Consider the following 25,773-nt stretch of genomic DNA (forward strand, 5'->3'; position numbering starts at 1 on the left):
TTTATACTTCAAGAATCATCTTAATAAAGTACCTACACATATTTTTTTGTAAATGGTTATGTTTATCATCTATCGATGTTTTCTGAGGTTGTCATCACTGGTTTTAATACCGCAGACTCTCGCTACATGGCCAACAGCGCCAAAATGGCGAATATCAAACAGACACAAAAATACTTTGACAGCCGCCAGTCAAGTGGTTTATAGCAGAGGTCAGTGACCATAGAACACTTTATCAAAAGTCAACAACGTCAGTCTAAAAACATCTAATGATTTTGTTTTCAGTTTAATCTTTGGAGAAGTCTTTGCAAATCAGTGAGAAAATACTGACTCAATTAAATCTTAGTAAAATGTGTTATTAATGATATTCAAGTTGTGACAACCCTAGACAAAGGCTAAGTTGTGTCACTCAAGTTTCAAAAACACTGCACAGCATTGCCTACCCACTTATTTTAATAAAAACCAATCTTTTAATTAAAAAAAAAACAAAGAATACGGAAAAACGACAGGACCTTCTTAACTTGGTATGTAATTTCTTCACAGAAACACCGTTCCCATAGTTAAAATATCAAAGGTTGCGGGATGCAAAAAAGATCCGACCTTTCCTTTTTCCCTTAACGGTTTTTTTCGCACAACTGACGGTGTATCGATTGCCCTAATAACAATTAGTTACTACCGAATGGTAGAAAACAAGAAAAAATTAAGCAAACGCGACTTATCGTAATTGAGACGAAATAGGCAAATTTGTACAAAGTTGGCAAATTTGCAGCGTTATACGGTAACAAAAGTCACTTACGAGTGTACGAAAACTCTTGAAAATTAAAAAATATATATACGATGTCAAATCTCGATAGCCGTAGCAAATTTTTATCTGTATTCTTTAATTTTTCATATAATATTGGTTATTATTTACATTAAGTTTGACGAGACACTGTTTTAGTAACTATGCAAGTCAGAGAGGCTGTAAATACTACGTAATAATAGGCGGCTAAATAAAAATTGAAATTTACTTTAGTATGAAAGGTGCAGTAGTTTCACATAAGTTTGAAATAGTAGTAATTACAGTATAGCGATTGGCGACGAAGTATAATCCGACTAAGTTAAAAAGTGAACAGTTGCTTAAAACTTAGTGGATTTCGGCTATCTCCGTTTTATACAAGATTATAGCTGTCATCTGTCAATCTATAAATGACTGCACGTTTCATACAATCGAGTGATTCACTTTTTTCTTAGAGAGTTTCGCTAGGCTGTCTTATTCCCACATTTTATTCCACTACAGTCACAGACAGATGCACATATTTGACATCCTTAGAAAATTGAAAAACTTACCTAAACACGAGTAAACAAAATTCTATACGACACATATTGCTAAAAAAGGTATTTCGGTAATGTTACGAAATATATAAACCTTCTTATCGAGATCATAATATTATTTATCGTAATCAATAAAATTTTGATACGACAGTTCATATCAATTAAGGAAGACCACACATAAAATTTTTTTGCAATATACCTACTTAAAGCAGATAAAGACAGCTGCCTTCGGCCAATTAATACAAGGGGCATTCCCACTGACCTGTATAAATACCACTAGACAGGCTGTTCCATATGTTTGACAGCAAATTTTTTCCTATTTGAAGCGCCGCTCGCGAGCGTCCAGAGAACTAATTTTGACGATTAATACAAATGGCTGCGAAGGAACGTTCAATGTTCTGAAGTATTTTTGTATTTTGAATTAATTTCGATAGTTTTTCGTGTTATTTATACTTCAAGAATCGACGTTATAAAGTACACGTTTTTTTTTTGTAAATAGTTTCCCACCATCTATCGATGTTAGCTGAGGTTGTCTTCACTAGTCTTAGTACCGCAGACTCTCACTACATGGCCAACAGCGCCAAAATGGCGAATATCAAACAGGGAAAAAATCACTTTGACAGCTGCCAGTCCAGTGGTATATTGTAGAGGTTTGTGGGCATTCCACATAAAGTTTGAAAAATAAAAAAAGATTAAAAAAAATACCTAGTTTTTTTATTTCCAAAAATACAGTCAGGAAGCATGTTAATTTAAGCATATATTCCACAATTTTGTTTATTTGATTATATTATGTTGTGACATTTGGTACTTGGGTTTGAAGAAGCGCATACTTAGTTAATTTAGTCAAAATTTCAGTACCCGTTAGCTCGCGAATTATATTAATAGTACCGCAAAAATATTGTGTATCTGGTTCGGGGATAATATATAATAGATAATAATATATATAATATATCTATATATTACTAGCTGACCCAGCAAACGTTGTATTGCCATGCAATGATGAAAATAAAATTCAATAATTAAAATTTTTCGGGTATAAAAAATAGATGAATATGATTCTCAGACCTACCAAACAGATCGTACATAAAATTTATCGTACAACAATAATCATTATATTCGATTGCCATCTTGCAACTCTATTGCGTATCTGTGAATGGAATAGAATAATATTTAAATCGCGATACAAAAATAGGTGTTGATCGTAGAAGGGTTAAAATTTGAATTAGTATGTATTTTTTAATGTTGAATCACAATGAAATAATGATAAAAAAAAACAAATACGAACGGATATTGGCCGATTCACAGACGTACCCGATATACTTACACACAAATTTTCAAACAACTTGGTTTAGGCGTTTCGGAGGAGTTTGGTAACGAACACCGGGACACGAGAATTTTATTTTATAAGATATGAATTACATAATCGATAAAACTAAAATTGGAAACATTTTTTACCTGTTCGCTTCACGTGGAATGCCCCAATTGTTATAACTAAGTACTATTGGTAACATATCCCTTGAGAAATATTTAGGTTATATCGTACCTTACCTTCAGTACAAAATCAGCGGTGCGGTATGGTGAGAGTACGCTTAACAACGATTACATGTGCCGACAGAGCAGTCAGGGTTAGCACTTGTGAGTTATTAAATCGTAATAAATAAACACTTTTATTTCAAGTTGCCACATTTAAATTAAATTATTATATCAAATTTATTTCTGTCTGTTGCGTAGCTAGGTGTTCATGTTTAAATCTAATAGATTAGTAACTTCTAATAATAATGATTGAATATTATGAGATAAAACTTTTTTACTACACAATCACTACACATAAACTATACACACACACACGCACAAACCACACTAATATGCGCGTCAATTAGGTACTTTCTATGCGCTTTGATCTCTAGATTAAGTATTTGGTACCTTTTTAACCGACTTCAAAAAAGGAGGAGGTTCTCAATTCGTCGGTATTTTTTTTATGTTTGTTACCTAAAAACTTTCGACTGGGTGAACCGATTTTGATAATTCTTTTTTTATTTGAAAGCTGGTGCTTCCCGAGTGGTGCCGTTGTAAGTTGGTCCAGATCTGACAGTGGCATCCATGAGCAAACCATAAAAATCTTAAATTTTGCTATACATACGTATAGCAAAGTGGATGATAAGTTTACGAATAACTCAATATCGCGCCAACCGATTTCGTTGATCCTTTTTTTATTGGTAAGCATTTACTTCAAAGATAGTTTGGTTAGGTTCTGATTACGGAATCCATGACAAAGTAACGGAACACTGCCTGTAATCAAATTGCAAAGTACCTACTTACGTCCATTGCTGCATTGATAAATTTAGTATATTTACACATATTTAGACAAATTGCTAGTTACTGTACTTCAAATTCACTAAAAATCATAAAATAAAATAAAATAACAATAAAACTAAAAATAAAAAAATAAATAAATAACAATAGGTATAATGTGCAGTAAAAAGTATAAAAATAATTGCGTATTTTTATACAATCTAATTAATGAATCTTATTCTAGTTACGATTATTGTAATTTTTGGAGTCGGTGTCATCCAAGATAAGTTTGTTACTACATACAATGATAGTTATAGGTGAGATGTGCTTGAGTCGTGAGGAGGCGAGAGGCGAGAGCGGGTTGCGGCGGAAGGACACCGATTCCAAAAATAACAATAATAGTAACTAGAATGAGATTCATTTAGTAGATAGTATAAAAATACGCAATTATTTTTATACTTTTTAGTGCACATTATATCTATTGTTTTTGAAGTCGGTTGTTTTTCTGTTATTACCCAACGAGTTGGACCGGACTGGGTGAGAAGAGCCAGAGATAGTGTGTTTTGGAAACTACTACCTAATTTATTTATTATAGTTAATTTAGTTCTAATTAATATTAATTTATAGTAGCAGAAATAAATGCTTTTTATTTTTTTATTTATGTAGGTACCTAATTTAATTTTAAGCGGCTACATTTACCTATATAGCTTCTTCTATCTTAAAGTTTAAGTATGTGTTATTGTATTTCAAGCTATATACTACAGTGTATTTTAAATAAATAAAAAAATAGATAATTTTATGTAGGTATATAAAGCACGGATTATCGGGCCGTCAAGTAGTCTATTCGCTATTATACTTTAGTCTATGATATTACCTTAATGAGGCGCAGTTTTGCTATTGTTTTTGCTATTATCAAAACAGTTCTAATAGATAATATCAAGGAATTAAAATCTAATATTGTCTTCAAATTATGCCACTAGAAAAGCTCGAACCTCATCTACCAAATATTAATCATAATATTTAGTTCGTGAAGTAATTTTCGACGTAACTATGATTAAATTAATATCAGTGGTAAAAATAATAACATACTTATAAGCACTGTTATGTCATTCTAGATAAAGTAACATATTATCGTTAAATTTTGCGATAAACGATAAACATTTTATTACCAAATAGCAATAAATTACCGATGACAATATGTTTTTATCAAGATACGTAGTAATAGAGTCTGTTGGGGTACTCCAGTTTACTTCATCTGTTGCTTATTATATTATAGATTTGCTGCTGCCCGCGACGTCGTCCACGTGGACTTTTTAAAGCAGCAAAAATATATATGCCTGCATCCAGCGTAAGAAAATGTAGCCTATGTGATGTCCCGGCCTCGTGTTAAAATTTCTTATTTGAGTTAAATTTAATAAGTTGTTTGCCTGCTGCCGGACCGCACCATAGTATCGCGCACTCGGTTGTTCATCGTCGGAATTATATAAAATATTTGTTCAAATAATGTAGTGTAAAAGACAAAGTTAATCCACTTTAAATAACATATGCGATAAAAGTATTTGTTTTGATATAAGGATCAATTTGTTATTACCAAACGTGCGTTTGTAACAAATTATCAATTATTATTCTAGGTAAGTATTTATGGTTCACTATTTTGGCAATAATACACATAAAAGATATTATATTATGCTGTCGCAGACTTTATTGTAGGACTATTAAAGATAAACATTTCCATTATACATTATATACGTGTGATTCCAACGGTTTTAACAGTGCACTCCACAATAGCTCGCAGATGGCAACTTTATTCCTACTTGACACTTATCGTTATATTTAGGATAATTCACACTATATTTTTTATCTTAATCTTAATCAGATAGCCTATGTCCTATTCTGATGTGTAAGCTATATTATATAAATGTAGTTTCATTAAAATCAACTCAGAAGTTTTTGCGTGAAAGCGTAACTAACATACATCCATACAGTCTTACAAACTTCCGCGTTTTAGTAGAAAGTAGGATATTAGTTAATTTTAATCGTTGTTTCTTTAAATGCTCGAATCTCTTGATATCAAACGCAATATTATAATGACTAAAAGGTCTTGACATTAAATAAGTACCGAAAATTCACACTAGTTCTAACCGTTTTACTCTAAATATAATATCTAAGTTCAGCAGTTCTAGAAACATTTATTTATTTGTTTTCAACACTTACATCTGGCTTTACAGGATTATTCCTAATGCGCTAGTGTAACATTCATCTTATAAAAATAAATTAACGTTTAAAATGAGTATAAACTAAAAAATAACATATGGTACCTTATCTAATTATATACACTTAATCTTATATTAAAAAATTAATACTAAAGAACCTAATCTAATAATTATTATGTATAACTATCATAACATATAGCCCACATTGCAATCCTTGTGAATTCACTGAGAGTACAACAAAACAGGTCGATCTGCTCGGATACGATGTTGAGAGTACCGAGCGCGCTCCATCGGCGCCTTCTCGACCAGGTTGGTGCGCCCGCGTGGCAACGCCAGCAGTGGCGGCCTACGCCTGCGCCACACGTACCGGTCCGGCACTCGAAGATTAACCTGCCCTAATATGTCCGCATTAAATAACTTGCCTCTTATAATTTTAAAAATATATAGAACAAGCGCTAATTCCCTTCTAGACCTTATCTCAGTGTATCCGACCATACCCAAAACAAATAGTGTAGGGTACATTAATGGGTAAAATGGGTAAACCCCATAAAGCCTCGTGTACAGGAATCTAACAAATTTGTTTTAACATATATAATAGCATACGCTTAGATTAAGGATTGGTCTCCGCTGCGCTTCAACTAGATACCGCACTACCTAAGAACAATTATAGCTGTTTCATTACGGCAACTATTAGATGCTTGTGTGTGCGTGGCATCTTGACACTCAATGGCATCTTTCAAATTTTGTAACATACCTTTCGTGTTATTTTACATTGAAATTAATAAAATACTTACTGATGACATGTGCTTATAATTAATTAATAAATAAGTGCTAAATTATAGCTTATTTTTTATTACATATTGCTTACAAGTGGCCAGTTCAAACAACTTTCAGTGTTACCCTCTTAAAGAAAAAATTAACGCATACTTCTCTCTGTAGGAAAATGTATATCATGTATTCCTTAGTAATGCTAAGCAAGCTATAGTTGGGCCATTACAAACGTGCGAACTGAGTCATAAATCATTTCTATCAGATCTCTCGCCCACACTTATTGGCATATCGGAACTCTCGCTCGCACTGCTAGTGTTGGGTGCAACAAAGAAGGGATTTGTCGATACTTAAGGAAAGGTTAACAAAATAATGCAAAATATTTTTAGGGTGTATTTTTAATATCTGCTTTCAAACATACAATATATTAAATGTTATAGGTACAGCTCAAATTAACATATAACAAATTTTAAACAGAATCAAAGATCAGCTTAAAATATTAATCTACGTCTATGTCTGAGCAGCTATCGCTTTCATCTTCATGTAAATTTATTATCAGAGGCTGTATTCTCTGACCTCTTAAAATGGCCTTGGCTAAATCGCGATTCTGTAACTCCTCTGCATGCTTCACACATTTTGCCCAGTCCTCTTTGGATACATTCACGATAGCATCATGTACAAGGATATCGACGTCTACTATTTTGAAAGTACTGTTTTTTGATGCTACTTCGCCCTTTACTTGTGCCAATACCAATTCAATAGGATTATATTGGCAGTGATACGGTGGCAGCCGAATAACTACGTGACCATGCTCAATTGCCAGTTGGTTATTGGCACAAAATCTTTTTTCGATTGCTTTGTTTTACTTTAAATATTAATTATTTTTTTATGTCGGCATTTGAAAAGAGAATGTTTTTCTGTTGGAAAAAAGGAGCCGTATGGTACTTTTTTTCCATGACATTGTCGGTATGGGTTCTAATTGCTTGGAATGGTAGCTTACATTATCTAAAACGATAATGGATCGTTTCTCCAAAACTCGTAAAGTCCTTTAACCACGCCATATATGTATCCATTTCAGTGTGGTAATCGGCGTCTTTGTATGAATGTAATTTTGCTTCTGCATCAGCTACCTGCATCCGAGTGGCATCCCTTTATCGATAACGAGTTGTGCGGCATTGTCACATCCCTTTGACGTAATGTTTTATGACTCAGTTCGCACTATAGTAATATGTAACAAATTTCAGTTTATTAAAAAGCTCCGCAACTTTACATTTATTTACCTATAAGGTTACTAAATGTTGTTAAGACTGTGCTGATCCCTTGCAACACCAGAGGAATCACAGGAGCGTTGACGGTCTTAAGAAAGGTGCACGTACTTTTTTAAAGGTACCCATGTTCCTTGAAAACCGCACCGTGGAGGAATGCGAACCATCCAGATGGTGGGATAAAAGCGGTAGAAGACACATAATGAAGCGACGTCTCTACGCAACACCAAGTGTTCCAACCGTTCACAGAGCACTGGGCCTCCGACAAATCGAGCAGCTCTATATACGTATCCATACTATAGGACGACCCCTATAGCCCAGTGGTTAGTGACCCTGCCTATTGAGTTGGAGGTCCCGGGTTCGAATCCCGGTAGGTGCAATCATTTATATGATGAATATTAATGTTTGTTTCCGAGTCATGGATGTTTATATGTATTCATGTATTGTTAAGTAAGTATATTGTATTAAATATATCATTGTCTTGGATCCATAGTACAGGCTATGCCTAGTTTGGGGCAAGATAATTTGTGTAAGAGTGTGTCAGTATTATTATTATACTATTTATAATTAATAATTTTGCGAGCTTAAAACAGTGTTCACCAATTAAAACAATTACAATATTATCTAGCAATATATATTTAAAATTACATTTTTCCCTTTACATTATTATGCAGTATACACTAAATCATTATAATTAATTAGCTTTCTTGAAGTATTCTTTACTCTCCTGTGGGCTTGGTTTGATTGTATCTGAGTTTGTTTCTGGATTCCAATTGGCAGGACACACTGTAAAAATATAAGTTGTAGTATATATAACAAACAATATATATACACATAACATTTATAGAAATAATATGTCGGTCTTATTTATTTATAAGTCTATATAATCTAATATATATTAATTACATCTAATATATATAAAGTGACTCGTTGTTTGTCCGCGATGGACTCCTAAACTAATGAACGGAGTTTAATATTAGCTAATTTACCAGTGGGAGGCTCCTTTGCACAGGATGCCGGCTAGATTATGGGTACCACAACGGCGCCTATTTCTGCCGTGAAGCAGTAATGTGTAAGCATTACTGCGTTTCGGTCTGAAGGGCGTCGTAGCTAGTGAAATTACTGTGCAAATGAGACTTAACATCTTATGTCTCAAGGTGACGAGCGCAATTGTAGTGCCGCTCAAAATTTTTGAGTTTTTCAAGAATCCTGAGCGGCACTGCATTGGTATGGGCAGGGCGTATCAATTACCATCAGCTGAACGTCTTGCTCGTCTCGTCCCTTATTATCATAAAAAAAAATAGGGATTACTTCATCGAGTGCAGTTTGGTCCAACTTGAGACATAGGATAGTTTTTATTTCGATTTGTGACCCATAATTATTTTTATTTTCAATATTTGTTTTGTATGGACATATTTTCTATGAGAAAACTCAGTGACGCACGGTTTGACAGTTCCACTGTGAAACAATTTCATTAAAACAACAGGGAGCATTTTTTACGAAATAATTCTTGATGTTTTTTAAATATTATTGGCAAATTCCTATAAAACAGTATAGTAGTATATAGTATAGTAGTATGTTTGTTATTATCTACAGAACAATCTGTCTAGTCAGCTAGTAATATATAAAACTGAGGTTGACTCTATTATGAGCAATCCACGCACACTAACACATAGTGGCATAAAATTCGCAAGTTTAAGACGTAGCTAGTCACGCACACAGAAGTAGTGCTCTAGACGTGATCTAGACGTATAAATTATCTAAGATATTGGTATGTAGTAAAAGGCATAAAAGGCATTTATTTTCTCAAAATTGATTCCTTTAGAATTCTTTTTGATGTCATTTCTTATACTACTAGATACTACTACCGCTTCGGAAACAAATGGCGCTCTGAGAGAGAAGAAGCGGCGCAAGAAACTCTCCCAGCATTCTTTTTTCTGCGCTCTTTTCAATAAAAATATACAATATTGTACAGTCGCTATAAAATAATCACAATCTAGTCCCAGGCTGTCCGATCATTTAGATATTCAGCAGTGGAGTAATAGGATTTACGACAGAGCCATTTCTTTATAAAACATTTAAATTTATTTATAGATAATGCCTGAACAGTGGCTGGGACTTTATTGTAGAAGTGTATACATTTACCCTTAAAGCTATTATGTATCTTATGAAGCCTACTAGAATTAGTTACAAGCAATCCCTTATTTCTAGTGTTATAATAGTAATAATGTTATAGTGTCAAAACAAGACCTTTCTTCTAAGGACATAATAATTACATTATGAACGTTGATACTTAATCCATATTGATTTTTTTTTCAGTCTGTCATAGAATATGGAAAATGCAGGATAATCAAATCAATTTTTAAAAAACTCACTTAATTCAATTCAGTACCGAAAATAAGTTAAAATAATGACACTTATAAAATATGTCAAAAGTCACAGTAGATATTTTAATATTTGCCCTCACCCCAGAAAAGGTTGAGGTTTAATTAGAATAAATGCTAAAAAACTTATTGCTAATATTTACTCGGAAATATAATTCGAGATCAAAAATGTAAACAATGGTGTTGCCAACTAAAAATAACAACCATATGTTGTGTTTCGGAAATTACCAAAATATCATTTTAAAATTATAACCTAAATACATAAAAATAAATATTGCAACATTGTGCAATTATTTCTTTTTGTAACCTTAAAATACGTCCAGACATTAAAATGTAAATTTTTGAAATTTAATTATGCAAATTCGAAATAAGATAAGAGTTCTCAACATTATGCTCCTCGATAGAAAGTCAATAATAAAAGGTATAACGTACCTACTAATTTAAAAAAAAATCTATTAGACATAGTGGCAGGAATGACTGGTCGCCATTGTTCTTTGACTTCCGTATTTTTTATGCCCCGGGGAAGCACAGGGCAAAACTCAAAGGTACATAAAGTTTATAGCATTACCTTCGCCATGTTTATCAGCAAATTGGAAGGCTTTAACCAATCTGAGTGTTTCCTCGACTGATCGTCCAACAGGCAAGTCATTCACTGACATGTGCCTTAATATCCCATTCCTGTCGATTATGAACAGACCTGAAACAATGATTTGACTATGAGTATATTTCATTTTATTAACCGACTTCAAAAGGGAGGAGGTTCTTATTTCTTTTTTTTTTATATTAATGTTTTTTATGTACCAATGACACTGAGATTTATGATTTTCTTTAGTTTCATGCGAATAGTTGCCATTTAGTCCCATGAAATTGAAGAAAGTTTGGCCCAGTAGTTAACATTTCAATAATAATATATAATCAACATAAAAGAAATCTCTTAAAAAAGCCGTTCACAAACTAATATTATATCGTACACGTAAACAAAAATGTTCATAAAATGGCCTACTTGGGCCAAGCTATCTTAAATTTTGGGACCAAATGGCAATTTTTTTTTAGTCTATTGGCCAATACAGAACAAATACATAACACTTTTATGAAATAAGTAACACGAAAACCTCACGGGTTTATCTGGGTATTTATTTACCTATGGCCATTCAATTTCTTTTAAATTTTCAATTAAATTTTTCAAAACATTTATTTTTTCAAGAAGTATCTTTTAAAGCGAGTTTTGGTTTTCGTGGTATTTATGTACATTTCTTGCAGTTCTTTGGGCAGTTTGTGAATGATATCTGGTATTATTAAGTAGTCTTAAACCTAAGGGTCTATTATTTCTACTAACAGGGTGGGATTTATTATTAATTTTGGTTAAAATAGAAAATTTAGCTTTAATAATAATAATTTTCCTTATTTTTATTTAGTACATGTTTTGATACAATTTTTTTGAGTAATCTTAACTGCGGGTCATAAATATCTTTCAGGGTTTGTTATCCCGCATCAAACTAAAGAAGAATCACGTAAATCCAATCATAAATCTCATACATACATAAATAAAAAGCTTGACAAAAAAAATCGATGTCAAAAAAAAAACTATTCAAAAACAATAGATATAAAATGCACTAAAAAGTAAAAAAGAATTTCGACCATTTACAATCTTATTAATCTAATTCTAGTAACAAATAATTGTTATTTTTGAAATCGGTGTCCCATCGCCTCTCGCCTTGTCACGTTTCGCGTGCGACACCAGCACATCTCACCTACAACTATGTATATAAATAAAAAGCTTAACAAAAAATTATCAAGGTCAAAAAAAAACTATTCCGAAACAATAGATATATCGGCGCTAAAACACGTGGAGTAGCACGTGCGCCGGGTCTTATAAATACAGCCGCACGGTCGACACTCGAGTCAGTCGTGCTGGGGCTGTCGTACGGTACGGACCTCTCTGGGACGTCGCAACGCTGCCCGTTGAATAAACGAAATTAATAAAATACTTACTCGTGTAGTTTTCTTTGTAACAACCAATGAGTGATCTTCAGCAAAATAGCAATTGTGATGTCAACAGTAATGACGTCACACCTTTTAAAAACAATACAGAGGTTCTTTCCTCGTCATCAGAAGTGGGATACGACCTGATCAACTGCGGCCAACCAACATCCAGCAGAAGGGACCGTTGGTAGATAACAATACGCCATTGGAAGCAGGGTCACAAGGACTGCAAGCATATCCATATTATAGAAATCAGATGGGAGGGATACCAAGTCATTTCTTGATGAAAATGATGGAGACGATGCAGAAAATTTAGGTGCACTTATGTGCTTTATCTACCGAAGCGAAGATAAAGGATTCAAGTCTACTTAATTAGACTGGAACGAGTGCGCTGCAATGCGTAGTGCAGAACGACGTGTGATGTTACATAATACCTTGCGCAGTATTCGCATGATACAGCGACGCTTAAGGGCTGGAAGTACCTCTATTCAACAATTGAAACAACCAGACGAATATCTTTTATAAATCCACGAGGGAGTCCTACGAGAAAATTGCCTGAAACGTGGTACCTCTGGCGGTAGTAGCTCAGGCTAACAACGTCATACATTTGTGATAACCACGTATGCTTGATGTATCCATCAGAGATACCGTTGCGACGCCTTGTGGAATCGTGAGTAGACACGTAGACGCCACAGATCCGTATGAATATCTGAAGAGTGGTACCTCTGAGCTAATCATGTCATAAACTTGGATAACCACGGACCCATGATGTATCCATAAGAGAACCATGGAGATACCGTTGGGAAGCCTTGTGGAATTGTGATTAGACACGTACACACCACAGATCCATACGAGTGTCTGGAGCGTGTTACCTCTGACCTACTCACGTTACACACTTGTGCTAACCACGGACTCTTGATGGATACACAATGTGAACAGTTTTATTCTATAAATCAAAACATCCTGATGAAAACCTTTTATTAATCTACGAGAACTCTACGAGACCCTCCGAGAACTCTACGAGACTCTCCGAGAACTCTACGAGGCTCTCCGAGAACTCTACGAGACCCTCCGAGAACTCTACGAGACCCTCCGAGAACTCTTCGAGAACCTCCGAAAAGCCTTATAAAACTTTATATTTTTGCAGTTCAACGAGAACTCTACGAGACTCTCCGAGAACTCTACGAGACCCTCCAAGAACTCTACGAGACCCTCCGAGAACTCTACGAGACCCTCCGAGAACTCTTCGAGAACCTCCGAAAAGCCTCATAAAACTTTATATTTTTGCAGTTCAACGAGAATCTATGAGAATCTCCAAGAACTCTACGAGAACCACTGAGAACCCTCAGTTATAATTAGAGCATTTGTGTTTATGTAACTACAACAAAGCAACTCAAGTTGATAACAGATGCACTACTCCGAAAATTTTTCTATACTTGCAGGTCAAGAACCTACGAGAATCTGCGAGAACCTCCGAAACCTCTACGAGAACCTCCGAATCCCCTACGAGAATCACCGAGAACTCTGCGAAAAATTGCGGCTGTATTTATAGGACACGTGCGCCGGGTCCTATAAAAACAGCCGCACGGTCGACACTCGAGTCTGTCGTGCTCGGGCTGTCGTACGGTACGGACCTCTCTGGGACGTCGTAACGCTGCCCGTTGAATAAACGAAAGTAATAAAATACTTACTCGTGTAGTTTTCTTTGGAAGAACCAATATGTGATGTCAACAGTAATGACGTCACACCTTTTAAAAACAATACAGAGGTTCTTTCCTCGTCAGATATAATATGCACTAAAAAGTAAAAAAATAATTTCGACCATTTACAATCTTATTAATCTAATTCTAGTAACAAATAATTGTTATATTTGTAATCGGTGTCCCCCCGCCGCGGTCCCCTCCTTCGCCTCTCGCCTTGTCACGTTTCGCGTGCGACACGAACACATCTCACCAACAACTATGTATATAATTAAAAAGCTTAACAAAAAAATAATCAATGTCAAAAAAAAAAACTATTCCAAAACAATAGATATAATATGCACTAAAAAGTACAAAAATTGCAATAATTAGAGAACCACACGGAAAGCACCAGCTTCGAAATAAGAAAAGAATTATCAAAATCGATTCACCCAGGCGAAAGTTCTGAGGTAACAAACATAACAAAAAAATTACCGACGAATAGAGACCTCCTTTTTTGAATTCGGTTAAAAAAATACCAATCGAATTGAGAACCTCCTCCTTTTTGAAGTCGGTTAATAAAACTTAATATTATGGACAGCTTATTGCAATGAAATTCCTACACTTAAGATTAACCTACGTAAATGAACCTAAAGCACAACATACAAATATTATGCTATTTTACGAATCATTGGCCTAAATAATGTTGTATATTCTTTGGTTTTGTCATCCTTCCTTTTCATATTTGGCATCCATAATGCGTTGTTCCTTGAATCCAACTATGTGATGACATATTTTTATTTTTAAAGTAAAACTTCTTTAGGCGCGTCTATGAGGTAACTGGACGACATGCAACGGAAGTCGGTTACAAGATGGCGTCACGCATCTGTACCATCCGGTTTTGGTTTCTTCGTCCATTATTAGGAGAGGCAAAGGGTAGGAGCCCGTACAGCCATTTTCGTTCGAATTTTTTTTTATTCTAGGTAGAGAATGAAATGTCAACTTTGCTTAAAATATAAGGTTTTATTGTGAGCGTTTCTGAGAAAAAAATCTAATAATGCTTCTAGCTCTTCAGCAATACGTGAGTGCTTAGTTGGTAACACAGCTTTAATGAATATATATATAATTATTATATTTTTATTCAAAATAGGATGTGAGATCACTTATTGAAAGTCAAAAACTACCACCCATTCCAAAATGAATGCCTCAGACCTGAGATTCTTCTCAAGAATGCGTGCAATAAAATTATTTCATTAAAAAAATATGTTAACAAAGTAATATTGTATAAAAAAAAATAATTATTTAATAGCCTGACGGACGCTCCATTCCCAATCTGTGGCATCATTTACAAAGTCATTTATGTTGTAGTAACCTTTACCACATAAACGTTTCTTAAAAATTCTTTTGAATATCGCAATACTTTTGTTTTGAACATTTTCTGGGATCTTGTTATAAAAGCATATACATCGCCCCACAAAAGACGTACTAACTCGACTTAGCCGAGTAGTAGACATCCCCCTTATTCATAATGGTCCACTAACTTTAAACAGCCGCTTAGGAGTGTTTTTTCTCATTCTGACTTAGGTCAATAGGAGAAGACAGAGTGAGAATTAGCAATGCTTTAAGTTAGCAGACTATTATGAATAAGGGGGTATAAGTTTATGTCTGTTTGTCAGTTTATATGACAGATAGGCGTTTATTATAAAATAGGGATTTGGAACTCAAAAATGGCGAATTGAAATGCAGAATCAGGACCAATTGATAGATAATTCAATCTGCATTCTATTAAATATTTTTTGATAATAGACTGCATACTAAAAGCAGATGTGCCTATAACTACAGATTACAATTACTAACCTCGCAGTGCAAAACCATCATCCAGCAGTACATCATAATCCTGTGACATTTTTTTCTTATAATCAGCTAACAAGGGGATGTCCAATTTTCCTAAGCCACCATCCTGGAATTTTTTTTATTTTTTTTATTCCGCAACTTAAAGTATACAAGCAGACTTATTTATTAACATGCAGAAATGGAGTTCACCTCAGCATAATACTGGTCATACCGACAGGTGATATGATCAGAGCTGATCTTCCGGAGAACCCCAAGTGATCTAGTGGATTGTCATACTACTTAAAGGTTATACAGATATGAAAGGTTACCATACTAAAATAATAATATGACAATAAAATAGTTATAACAACAAAACAAAAATTACATAACATTTCGTGACCTGACCTAATTCACCAAGTTAGTAATATAATAATTAAGAAGACTAAAATAGCAAAAAAAAAAAACAAGTTAATAATAACTTTTTTTAAGAAAATAAGGGCCAAGACGAGCAGGACGTTCAGCTGATGGTAGTTGATACGCCCTGCCCATTACAATGCAGTGCCGCTCAGGATTCTTGAAAACCCCCAAAAATTCTGAATGGCACTACAACTGCGCTCGTCACCTTGAGACATAAGATTATTATTTTCTCATTTGGCTTTAATTTCATTAGCTACGGCGCCCTTCAGACCGAAACAGTAATGCTTACACATTACTGCTTCACGGCAGAAATAGGCGCCGTTGTGGTACCCATAACCTAGCCGGCATCCTGTGCAAAGGAGCCTACCACTGGTAACTGCGTGATTGAATGAGTGCTAATTCTGCTGATAAGAATCTCTCTAAAAAGAACTCATGTAAATATTCATCTTTATATTGTATTCCCGGAGAAAAAGCACTTCTAAATATAAACAATTTGTTACAAATAAATTTTGGTTACAAATTAAATTTGGTAATGAACGAAGCGGGACTCCAACCCGCGCCTCTCGGGTTCCGTCCGAGCGCTCATACCAATAGATCGAGTGACGCATGGATCGTAATTATTGGTATGTTTTGTTCAACTCTCAGGTTGTGGCTCCAACGAAATCAGAATAATGCAAGCAGTTATAGGAAAAATAAAAATAAAATGTAAAAAGGATAATATTATCCTTTTTACAAATGCAATAAAGCATTAATGTGTTTCAGCGTGAAGGGTACTTTAGCTAGTGAAATGACTGGGCAAATGAGACCTTAACATCTTGCCTCAAGGTGACTTGATTTTTCAAGAATCCTGAGTGTAACTGCATTATAATGGGCACGGTGTATCAATTACCATCAGCTGAATGTCCTAGTCGCCTCGTCCCTTACTGTCATAAAATATATAAGTACTTATATATATATGAATAATTTTACCTTTCTTGGTGTATTAATCCATGCAAGATGACTAAATTCCGAGTCAGTTGATACTCCAAGTACTTGACAATCAATGCTAGCAAAATCTTTCGCTCTCTCACTGTATGCTATTAGTTCTGTCGGGCACACAAATGTACTGAAATTAAAGGATTTCATGGTTAAAAATGATAATGATTATTGATGCAGACAGACAGATGCGAAGCTTTACTGGAGATATGAGGATTTATTAAAATAAAAAGATGCAGCATATATATTTTAACAAGTTACACCAAATCAATTGATCCAACAGCAGGAAATACAAGAAAACTGCAAAAGAAAGATAAATGCAAAACTTATACAATGTGGAACCATTTTAAGGTAGAGCAGCTGTTTTGAAATTATTCGGCAAGCAATCGGAAATGCAAATAAAAATCTTTTTTTTATGGAACAAGACAAATGAGATTTTGCTCTGACCTTACTTTGTATCAGTTGACTATTATCAAATATTTTGAACCAAATAAAACTAAAGTGGCTACACAAACTAATTATCTTTTCAATTTTATTTATGTTAAATTTGCAGTTGGTATTGAACCAAACTATGACAAAAATTCGTGTCTTACCACCTCATTGTTAATAAAACATGTTCAGACCCAGTTGAATGTTCGATAAATCACTCACAATCATTTGATAAAACTGGAATAACTAAAAAGTCTCTAGTGTGTGCAATGTTGCCATTACGCACAAAAGAACATGATTTTAACTGATTTAACGAGGAACTGTCTATGGAAAGAGACATATTTTGAATGTCAATGTCAAAATAAGTTGAAAATTCAAAGTTTTGAGTAGCAAAGCTAGTCTGTAGGTTGGTAGGTATTGTAAATAATAACCGCTATGAACTGACTGACATTGAAAAACAAATGTCCAAATATGAAACAGCTGATTAATGTTGGCCATTTTCTTTGCTATCAAAGACTTAAAATAGGTTTATAGCAGGGTTGAAGCCACTTAAGTCACATCAGCTTTATTGATGAGATAATTAGTGTTTTAGCTCTAATACAATTATTTAACAAGTGTCTATTAGCAATAGTTTAAGCCTCAGATAATAAACACAAAATGTTATTCATTATATATAAGATAAAATTTGTATGTGCTGTTGTTTTATATGAGCACATATTGTGTAGAATAAAAATAATATTATGTAACAGTCAACTTTTCTTGAAAAATTCTATTATCAGAATTCAAACATTCTGATTATTCAATTGGCTCATAGATACATTGATAAGTCTGGTCAATAATCTACTGTGTTATGTTAATTCAATATAAAAAACTTTTTATGAATTACAAATTTGAATGATATAAAATAAACTTACAAATCTAGAGGATAGAATACAAGAACAACATATTTTCCAGAGAAGTCTGCAAGTTTTAGTTGATTGAATTCTCCGTTCACAACTGCTGTTGCTGCAAAATCTGGGGCTGGTTTTTGCACTCTCGGTACAAAGGCAGCTGCAGCTGAAATGTTAGTTATTTTCTTAAAACTGAAGTGTAAAATATAATTTTATGACCCAATACCACACTAAATTTGGTTATAATATCTACTGTATTTAAAAAATACACTTAATTCTTTGATATTGATGAAATTTGGTACAGAGATAGACTAGAGCTTGGGAAAGGACATAGGCTACATTTTCTACCGGAAAAATCCATGGTTCCATGTCAATTACCTATAACTAGGTATACAATTATTATGTTTAGTTTGACAGGGCAATCTTCCTCAAAATAAGAATCATATAATATGTTGGGAACCGTAACTGGTATAGGACATGAGATAATCGTCACCTCCAAACTTTCTTATTATTTTTATAAACCTTTTATCTACATGGACGAAGTTGCGGGCATCAGCTAATTAATAATATAAAGACCACTTTAAGATCAACAATAAGCCTTTAGAATAATCTTTACAAATGCAATATTTGTATATTAAATGGGTAGAAAAAATTTTTTTTGATGATGATTAGGGTTGATATTTTTTATAGCTAAAGTTATAATTGCATACATTGGTTTATGGTTTAAAATAAAAGTATCTTAAGGCACATCATTTATACTATAAGATATCTACTGCATTACTGAACACATTCCTGCTAGCTCTAGGTAGAATGAAAAATGACTGAAATTAAATTAATTGGTTATTGTGTTAAATACTGTAGTTCTATACTTTGATCTAGTGGGTATCATGTTAACATGGAAATTTTATCTCAATCAACCATTTTAACAGGATGATGACGTGAATAGCCGGTAATGTGAAACTAATTCAAATGTTTAAGTTTCATTTGATATTCAGCTGGATAGCGCGAGTTCACTAACAATATATTTATTACGTCATTAGGTTATAGTTCAAATTGAAATAATCAGCTCATAGTTTGGTATTCATTATAAGTTTACGTGTATATTTCAAAATAAATTATTCCTACAAACAATAAGGTATATAATTAGTACTTACTAGTAGAGAAATTCGACTTTTTAGTAACGGAAACAACCGGTGCGACAACCTAAAACGAAAGATTTTTGTTAGGTACGTAAACACCAAGAAGTTCAAGACCATGATGTTATGAACTTATGACCAATTGTATTATAGATACTTATTTCCATTTTTCACAGCTTATTATAATTAAAACACTCACCCGCCTTACAAAGTGCTTTACAAAAGACATTTTGCAAGCGAAGGCTATATTTTAGAATAATATATATAAAACTCTAATAATTCGCGATTTCCAATAATATTGTATTTTTTAATCCTTACAAGATTTGAATTTTGAAATTTAAACTATAATAATCTATCTTTAATCAATCTAGAGATATTTTAACAAATTCCAATGACCAATACGAATCAAAGAGATTAAAATCACTATATTTTATACGAATAACGAAATACCTACGAATCACGATTGACGACACGAATTGTCATTTGTCGAATGCAGCCTCAGCTGACAAATCACAAGTGATAAGTGACATATGACAAGAGTCAAATGTCATATATTTTTTTTGGCTCTGCACTGTATGCGCATTCAGCCAAATGTCATATTTGGACCGTTTAATGACAAGATCTTATCTATCCATAGTTTTGTACAATATAGGTATAGTCCAATCCTTTATTTTTGGTTATTGAAATGTAAGTAAGCGTAAAATGATAGATTTTATATAGATTGAAAACGGCTGTAAATAAATAACGATCGTTAGTTAGGAATCTTGTTTAATTACCTATATTACCTATAGACCAGTGCTGAAGCCTTTGAAAAAAATAGCAGAATGAAACCTATTGAAAAAGGAAGAGAATGTAACAAAAGTGAAAGAAAAATAAATTAAGGGCGATCTGAGGTCGGGAAGTGGAAAAAGGAGGGTGTATGACGTAGGTATGTTATATTTTTTTAAACGTTGCAACCTGTAATAAAAAAAGACAATTGGCGGGAAATCATTTATCAATTGTTTTTTATCACACATCAAAGTTCGACGTACGCAACGAAAATGGGATTAAGTCGAAAATAATTTAGTGCGATATTTTTTTATGATTTTAAAAGTTCTCTCTCTCTCCGCAAGACTGTGCCGCTCGTCTTCAAAATGCTATTGGAAGAGAAGCGCCTTGCTTGAGCACCGTGAGGCGAAGGTTTACTGAATATGAGAGAGGTCGGGTTTCTTTACTTGACGAATTTCGTGGAGGGCCGCCTTCAACTGCTGTCTACGAAACTAATGTGGCTACTGTTAAGCGGCTAATTGAAAAAAACCCGCGGATCACCAATGAGACAATTTGAGGACTATTGGGGATTGGTATGAGCCAAATTCAGAAAATTTTACACGAAGTTGTTGTTGTAGTTGAAAGTTCGGAAACTTTCTTGTCGTTGGATCCCTCATAAACTGACAGCGGAGCAGAAGCGGGCTCGCGTGGAATGGTGCTCACAGATGCTAATGAAGTTGCTTTGACATTCTAATGCTGTTTATGACATTGCCACGGGAGACGAAACGTGGATTTCTTGTTTTGAACCCGAAAAAAAAACAGTATTCTTGTGAATGGGTGTTTAAAATGAGAACAGACCAAGAAAAGCGAGGCAGGCGAGATACGTTGGTAAAAAATGATCAAATTGTTTTTCTCAGCTCCGGGTCCCATCTGAACAATTCCACTTGAAAATCAAAATGCCGAGTAGTATTCTACCATTTGTTTTCCCAGGGTGTTAAAAAAAGTGCGCGAAAGACGACCAAAAATCGTTCTCCCACATTATGAAAACGCTTCTTCATACACGGCCAACAAAAGCAAGCCATTTTTAGGTTCCGAAAAAGTACAACTCGTCACCCATCCTGCACATATCCCCGACCTAGCACCCTGTGATTTCTGTATTTTCCCCAAAATCAAATATTTGATGAGAGGTTTCACTTCTACCAATTCCGAACAGGCAGCGTTCAATCAGCACGTAAAAAACATGCCTTCAGATCTGTGGTCCTCCTTTTTGAAAATGGTTCGATCGCATGAAAAAATGTTTGAAATGTAAAGGACAGTGTTTTGAAAAGCAATAAACATAATAATATTTTTGTTTTTACATGTTGTTTGTTTAGGTTACGCAAAACTTTTAGTGTGACCTACGTACTTAACTAAAATAAGAAACGAAAATATTTTATTCGATTTCATAAAGGTAACAGTTAAGTAGTTACTTAGTTATATTATGTCCGATGCGTGATGGTCACGCGTGTTCGGTGCTTTATACCCATCCCTAAAGACGTGCCCAACTAAATTTATACCATTACTTTTTTTTAAATATCACACAAAATTAAACACCGCAGCGTTGCTACTCGTATCTGTACTAAAGGATAAATATGAGGAAGCGGCACGGGCTGTGGATAGTATAATCAATCAATAGAGATAATCCCGCTTAAGTTTAACGGATGACAGGTGCAGAATGATGCGATCGGGGTTATATTGCAGTAGTATGATAGGTATACCTTGGATCATTTAGGCATTAGGACTCTGGTCACATCGTGGATTTTGATTTGATTTTTGTTTAAAAACGTGCTCTAAAAAGGTCACGTCGGGTTAAATAAAATATTAATAAGAATGTTAAAACCTAATGTTAAAACACAGGTACAATTATAGGCATGCGTTTTAATCCTTTAAAAAGTATTTTATTTTTAATCTTAACAGTAACAAGAAATACAAATTTCAACATTTTAGCGTAAGGTACTTTAATATAATAAGTCATTCAATATGTCTAAACAGTATTGCTTAAGTCAATTCGTGTTCTAATTATATTATATTTGGTTAATATTTCCAAGGCAATGTCCAACTAGCCGCTTTGGTTAACTAAAAAGGTTGCCGGTAAACTATCTTCCCGAAAATTAAATTTAAAGGCTTTCAGGCTAAGTTACTTAACTATTACAAAAGACTTAGTAACGTTCATAAAATAGAACATAATATTTATAGTGAGTGTTCCGAAGGGCTGTTTGAACAGATTCCTAACACCGAAATCCATCATACGATCACAGCTTGAATATTATCTTCATCATCGGGGTGTGTGTGGTTTCTCCACAAGATGGTTCTCAAGATTTTTTTTTCCTGTACAACATAATATAACAATAATGGAGTAGACTAAAGTACGTACTCTTGTAACATAGTAGTGTCCAAGTACCAAATCCAAATACCCAAATTCAAAAAGTAACTATAATTAAGCATCTTGGATTAATACTGGATGAAAAACTTATATTAGATATTCATATCGACAATATTACCACTAAAGCATATCAAATCTTAGGTTTTGTTGTTCGTACCGCCAAACCATTTAAAAAGCCTTTATCATACATGATTCTTTATAAAACTCTTATAAGACCATATCTTGAATATGCATCTGTGATTTGGAATCCTTATTACTCTATTTATGGTGATAAAATAGAAATAATTCAGAAAAAGTTTTTGCGTGCTATACATTTTCGACTAAATAAAACTAGATTAAGTTCTCATGAACTATTAAATCATTACTAGACATGACTGCGTTTTAAAAAATCAAACTATTGCAAGATATTAATTTTAGAATACCTACACTTGGTACTAGATCGCAAGAACCATTTATAGTTAATAGATGTCGCACGAATGCAGGTTTCCGTGCTCCATTTAATAGACTTATGAATTCATTCAATAAAAACTTTGTCTCTGTTGATATTGATATAGATTTTAATATAATTAATTTAGCACAATTTAAAAATGCAATAAACAAGAGAATTACTGCAAAACATGAACCTAAACTTTTCCAGTAATATATAGTTAATTAAATTGTACTTGTCACATTAGAAACTTTAAGTCTTAGTGAGAAATTTCTAAGGAACAATTGTTTAAGTATTATATATTATAAGCCACTTATTTGTACCTAGATTTTAGATAATTGTTCTGTTTTTTATTTTCTCCAAATAAATAAATAAAAAAAATAGAAACGCCTGCATAATATGCCAGTCCTACCTACCCATTAGAATATACTTATCAGAATATAGGTACTTACTTTCTAGTTACTGAACTAAAAAGACCTAATAACTCAGGCGTTTCTGGAGAACATTGAAACAATCAGTCACAATATATAGATAACTTTTTTTACGACAATAAGGGACGAGAGGAGCAGGACGTTTAGCTGATGGTAATTGATGCGTACTGCCCTGTATAATGAAGTGCCACTCAGGATTCTTCAAAAACCCAAAAATTATGTCGGCACTACAATTGCGCTCGTCACCTTGAGACATAAGATTTTAAGTCGCATTTGCCCAGTCATTTATATTTTCAATTATAATTTTTTTAATTATCTGATTTTGATAATTTGATTTGACTATGTAGGTAATTATGTCTGGTACCGAGAAGTCACTGACAGCTGAAACACAGTTCATACTAGTTTAGCTGTCTTTGCCTCTGTGTCTGTATTGTATGTAAATAATTAATAATATAATTTAGAAACTAAAAAAAAAAATACTAGCTTCGACGCCCTGCAGACCGAAATACAATAATGTTTTTACTTAAATTAAAGGCCGGTACCTCTTCTCATGACCCCAGGTGTTGCGGATGTCCATAAGCGGTTGTCTCACAAGTTATCATAATGTGAGCCTCTGGCCGTTAGCTCGCTCATATATTAGAAAAAATATACATATACTAGCTGACCCAGCAAACGTTGTATTGCCATATAAAGCAATAAAAAAAATCAATAATTAAAATTTTTTTGATATAAAAAATAAATAACAACCGATTCTCAAACCTTCCAAATATATCGTAGATCAAAATTATCGTACTACAATAATCATTAATTCGATTGCCATCTTGAACTATTGCGTGTCTATGAATGGAATAGAATTATATTAAAATCGCGATGCAAAAATAAGTGTTGATCGTAGACCGGTATTTAAAGTTGTATGTATTTTTTATGCTGAGTCATAATAAAAAAAAAATGTCAAAAAAAAATATATTTCATGGTCATTTAGGTGTACGAAAAATAAATGTTGGCCGATTATCAAACCTACCCTACGACTACACACAAATTTTCAAACCTATTGGTTTAGCCGTTTCGGAGGAGTTTGGTAACAAACACCGGGACACGAGATTTTATATTATTTTAAGATTTCAATTGTCTAACAACGCATTTATTTTTTTAGATAGAGCCCGCTGACAAACAGAAAATCGGACGGACGGCGAGTGGAAACTTAGTAAAACCTTTGCGTTTGGAAGAGAAAAGATTAATGGAAACTGGATACAGGGTTATTTTTCACAGTAATTACTGCCTTATGTACTCGCCTAGACACAGGTGTCTTGTGAGTGAATAATGATACTGCTAGAAGAAATGAAAAATAAAATACATCAATAAAAGCTTTTATTGATTGCTTGGAAGAAGTATATGCCTGCAAAAACTATATAACATTGTTGTATGTATATTAAGGAGTTACAAGAGAGAGAAGATCAACCGTGGTATACTTAAACAGTATTCCATAGAGAAGTTCAGATGGCCATTTCTGGTTTTTTTTATTAGTTTTCCTTCACCGTTTGATGTTATAACAAATGCTTGAATTTTTGTTTTATAAAACTTAAAACTCTATAATGTTGGCGTATACAGGCTGGTCAAGTTAACTCGGGTCCTGAGTTGAGAAGCGACCATTCCCCCTAACCGCGTTCCCCACCTCGCGTCGCCTACCGCGTCGTCCTGCTAGTAGATCGTGAGATCCAATTTTCTTTTTCTTTTCTTTTCATTTGTTGGATGCAATTGCTAATTATGAAAGTAATCACTATCATCATGTTCACGAAGCATCCTTACACAAACAATGAATTCAAGCTCTAAAGGTTAATCCATCCAATCCATCCATCCAATATACGATAATTTATATTTATACAGTTTATTCTATATTAGATGCAGCACCTTATAAACTAACTTGAAATGTATATTACAGCCATTGTAAAATGTTGCCCTTGAGTTTCTTGTATATACTTCTCACGAGCTCAACTTTTTCCGATCATCTGGTAGATTTGGTAATTTTAAAGAAATATTTATAGAGATAATTCAAAAGCGCTTAATTTAAGCCTAATTGAATAAAATTTATTTGAATTTTGAAATAACATAAAATGAGATTTAAGTTTGACATAAAACGTTTATTAATAATAATATAAATTATGGAATGTTAG

The 25,773-nt window shown here is 33.7% G+C and overlaps 2 protein-coding genes across 3 annotated transcripts in view; both read right to left on the reverse strand.

The window, feature by feature from the left end:
- The window catches only part of LOC126979528 (myrosinase 1-like), a 116,029-nt gene extending 114,660 nt beyond the window's left edge, over positions 1-1,369 (reverse strand). For both annotated transcript variants that reach the window (XM_050828858.1, XM_050828857.1), the window contains exon 1: positions 1,327-1,369. In XM_050828858.1, coding sequence (XP_050684815.1) covers positions 1,327-1,361 — 35 coding nt within the window. In that variant the 5' untranslated portion in view covers positions 1,362-1,369. The remainder of the gene's footprint in view (positions 1-1,326) is intronic.
- A 7,098-nt stretch (positions 1,370-8,467) lies between these two features.
- On the reverse strand, positions 8,468-20,012 carry LOC126979578 (peroxiredoxin-2-like). Its single transcript, XM_050828952.1, has 7 exons — positions 19,775-20,012; positions 19,594-19,642; positions 18,464-18,605; positions 17,115-17,250; positions 15,753-15,855; positions 10,802-10,930; positions 8,468-8,635 (listed from the first exon to the last, which is right to left on the reverse strand). Exons 1-7 carry the CDS (start codon positions 19,802-19,804, stop codon positions 8,544-8,546), a joined length of 681 nt encoding a protein of 226 aa, XP_050684909.1. The 5' UTR covers positions 19,805-20,012; the 3' UTR covers positions 8,468-8,543.
- Between the last annotated feature and the right edge of the window lie 5,761 nt (positions 20,013-25,773).

The sequence above is a fragment of the Leptidea sinapis genome, chromosome 3 (genome assembly GCF_905404315.1).
Source record: "Leptidea sinapis chromosome 3, ilLepSina1.1, whole genome shotgun sequence".
Taxonomy (NCBI): Eukaryota; Metazoa; Arthropoda; class Insecta; order Lepidoptera; family Pieridae; genus Leptidea; species Leptidea sinapis.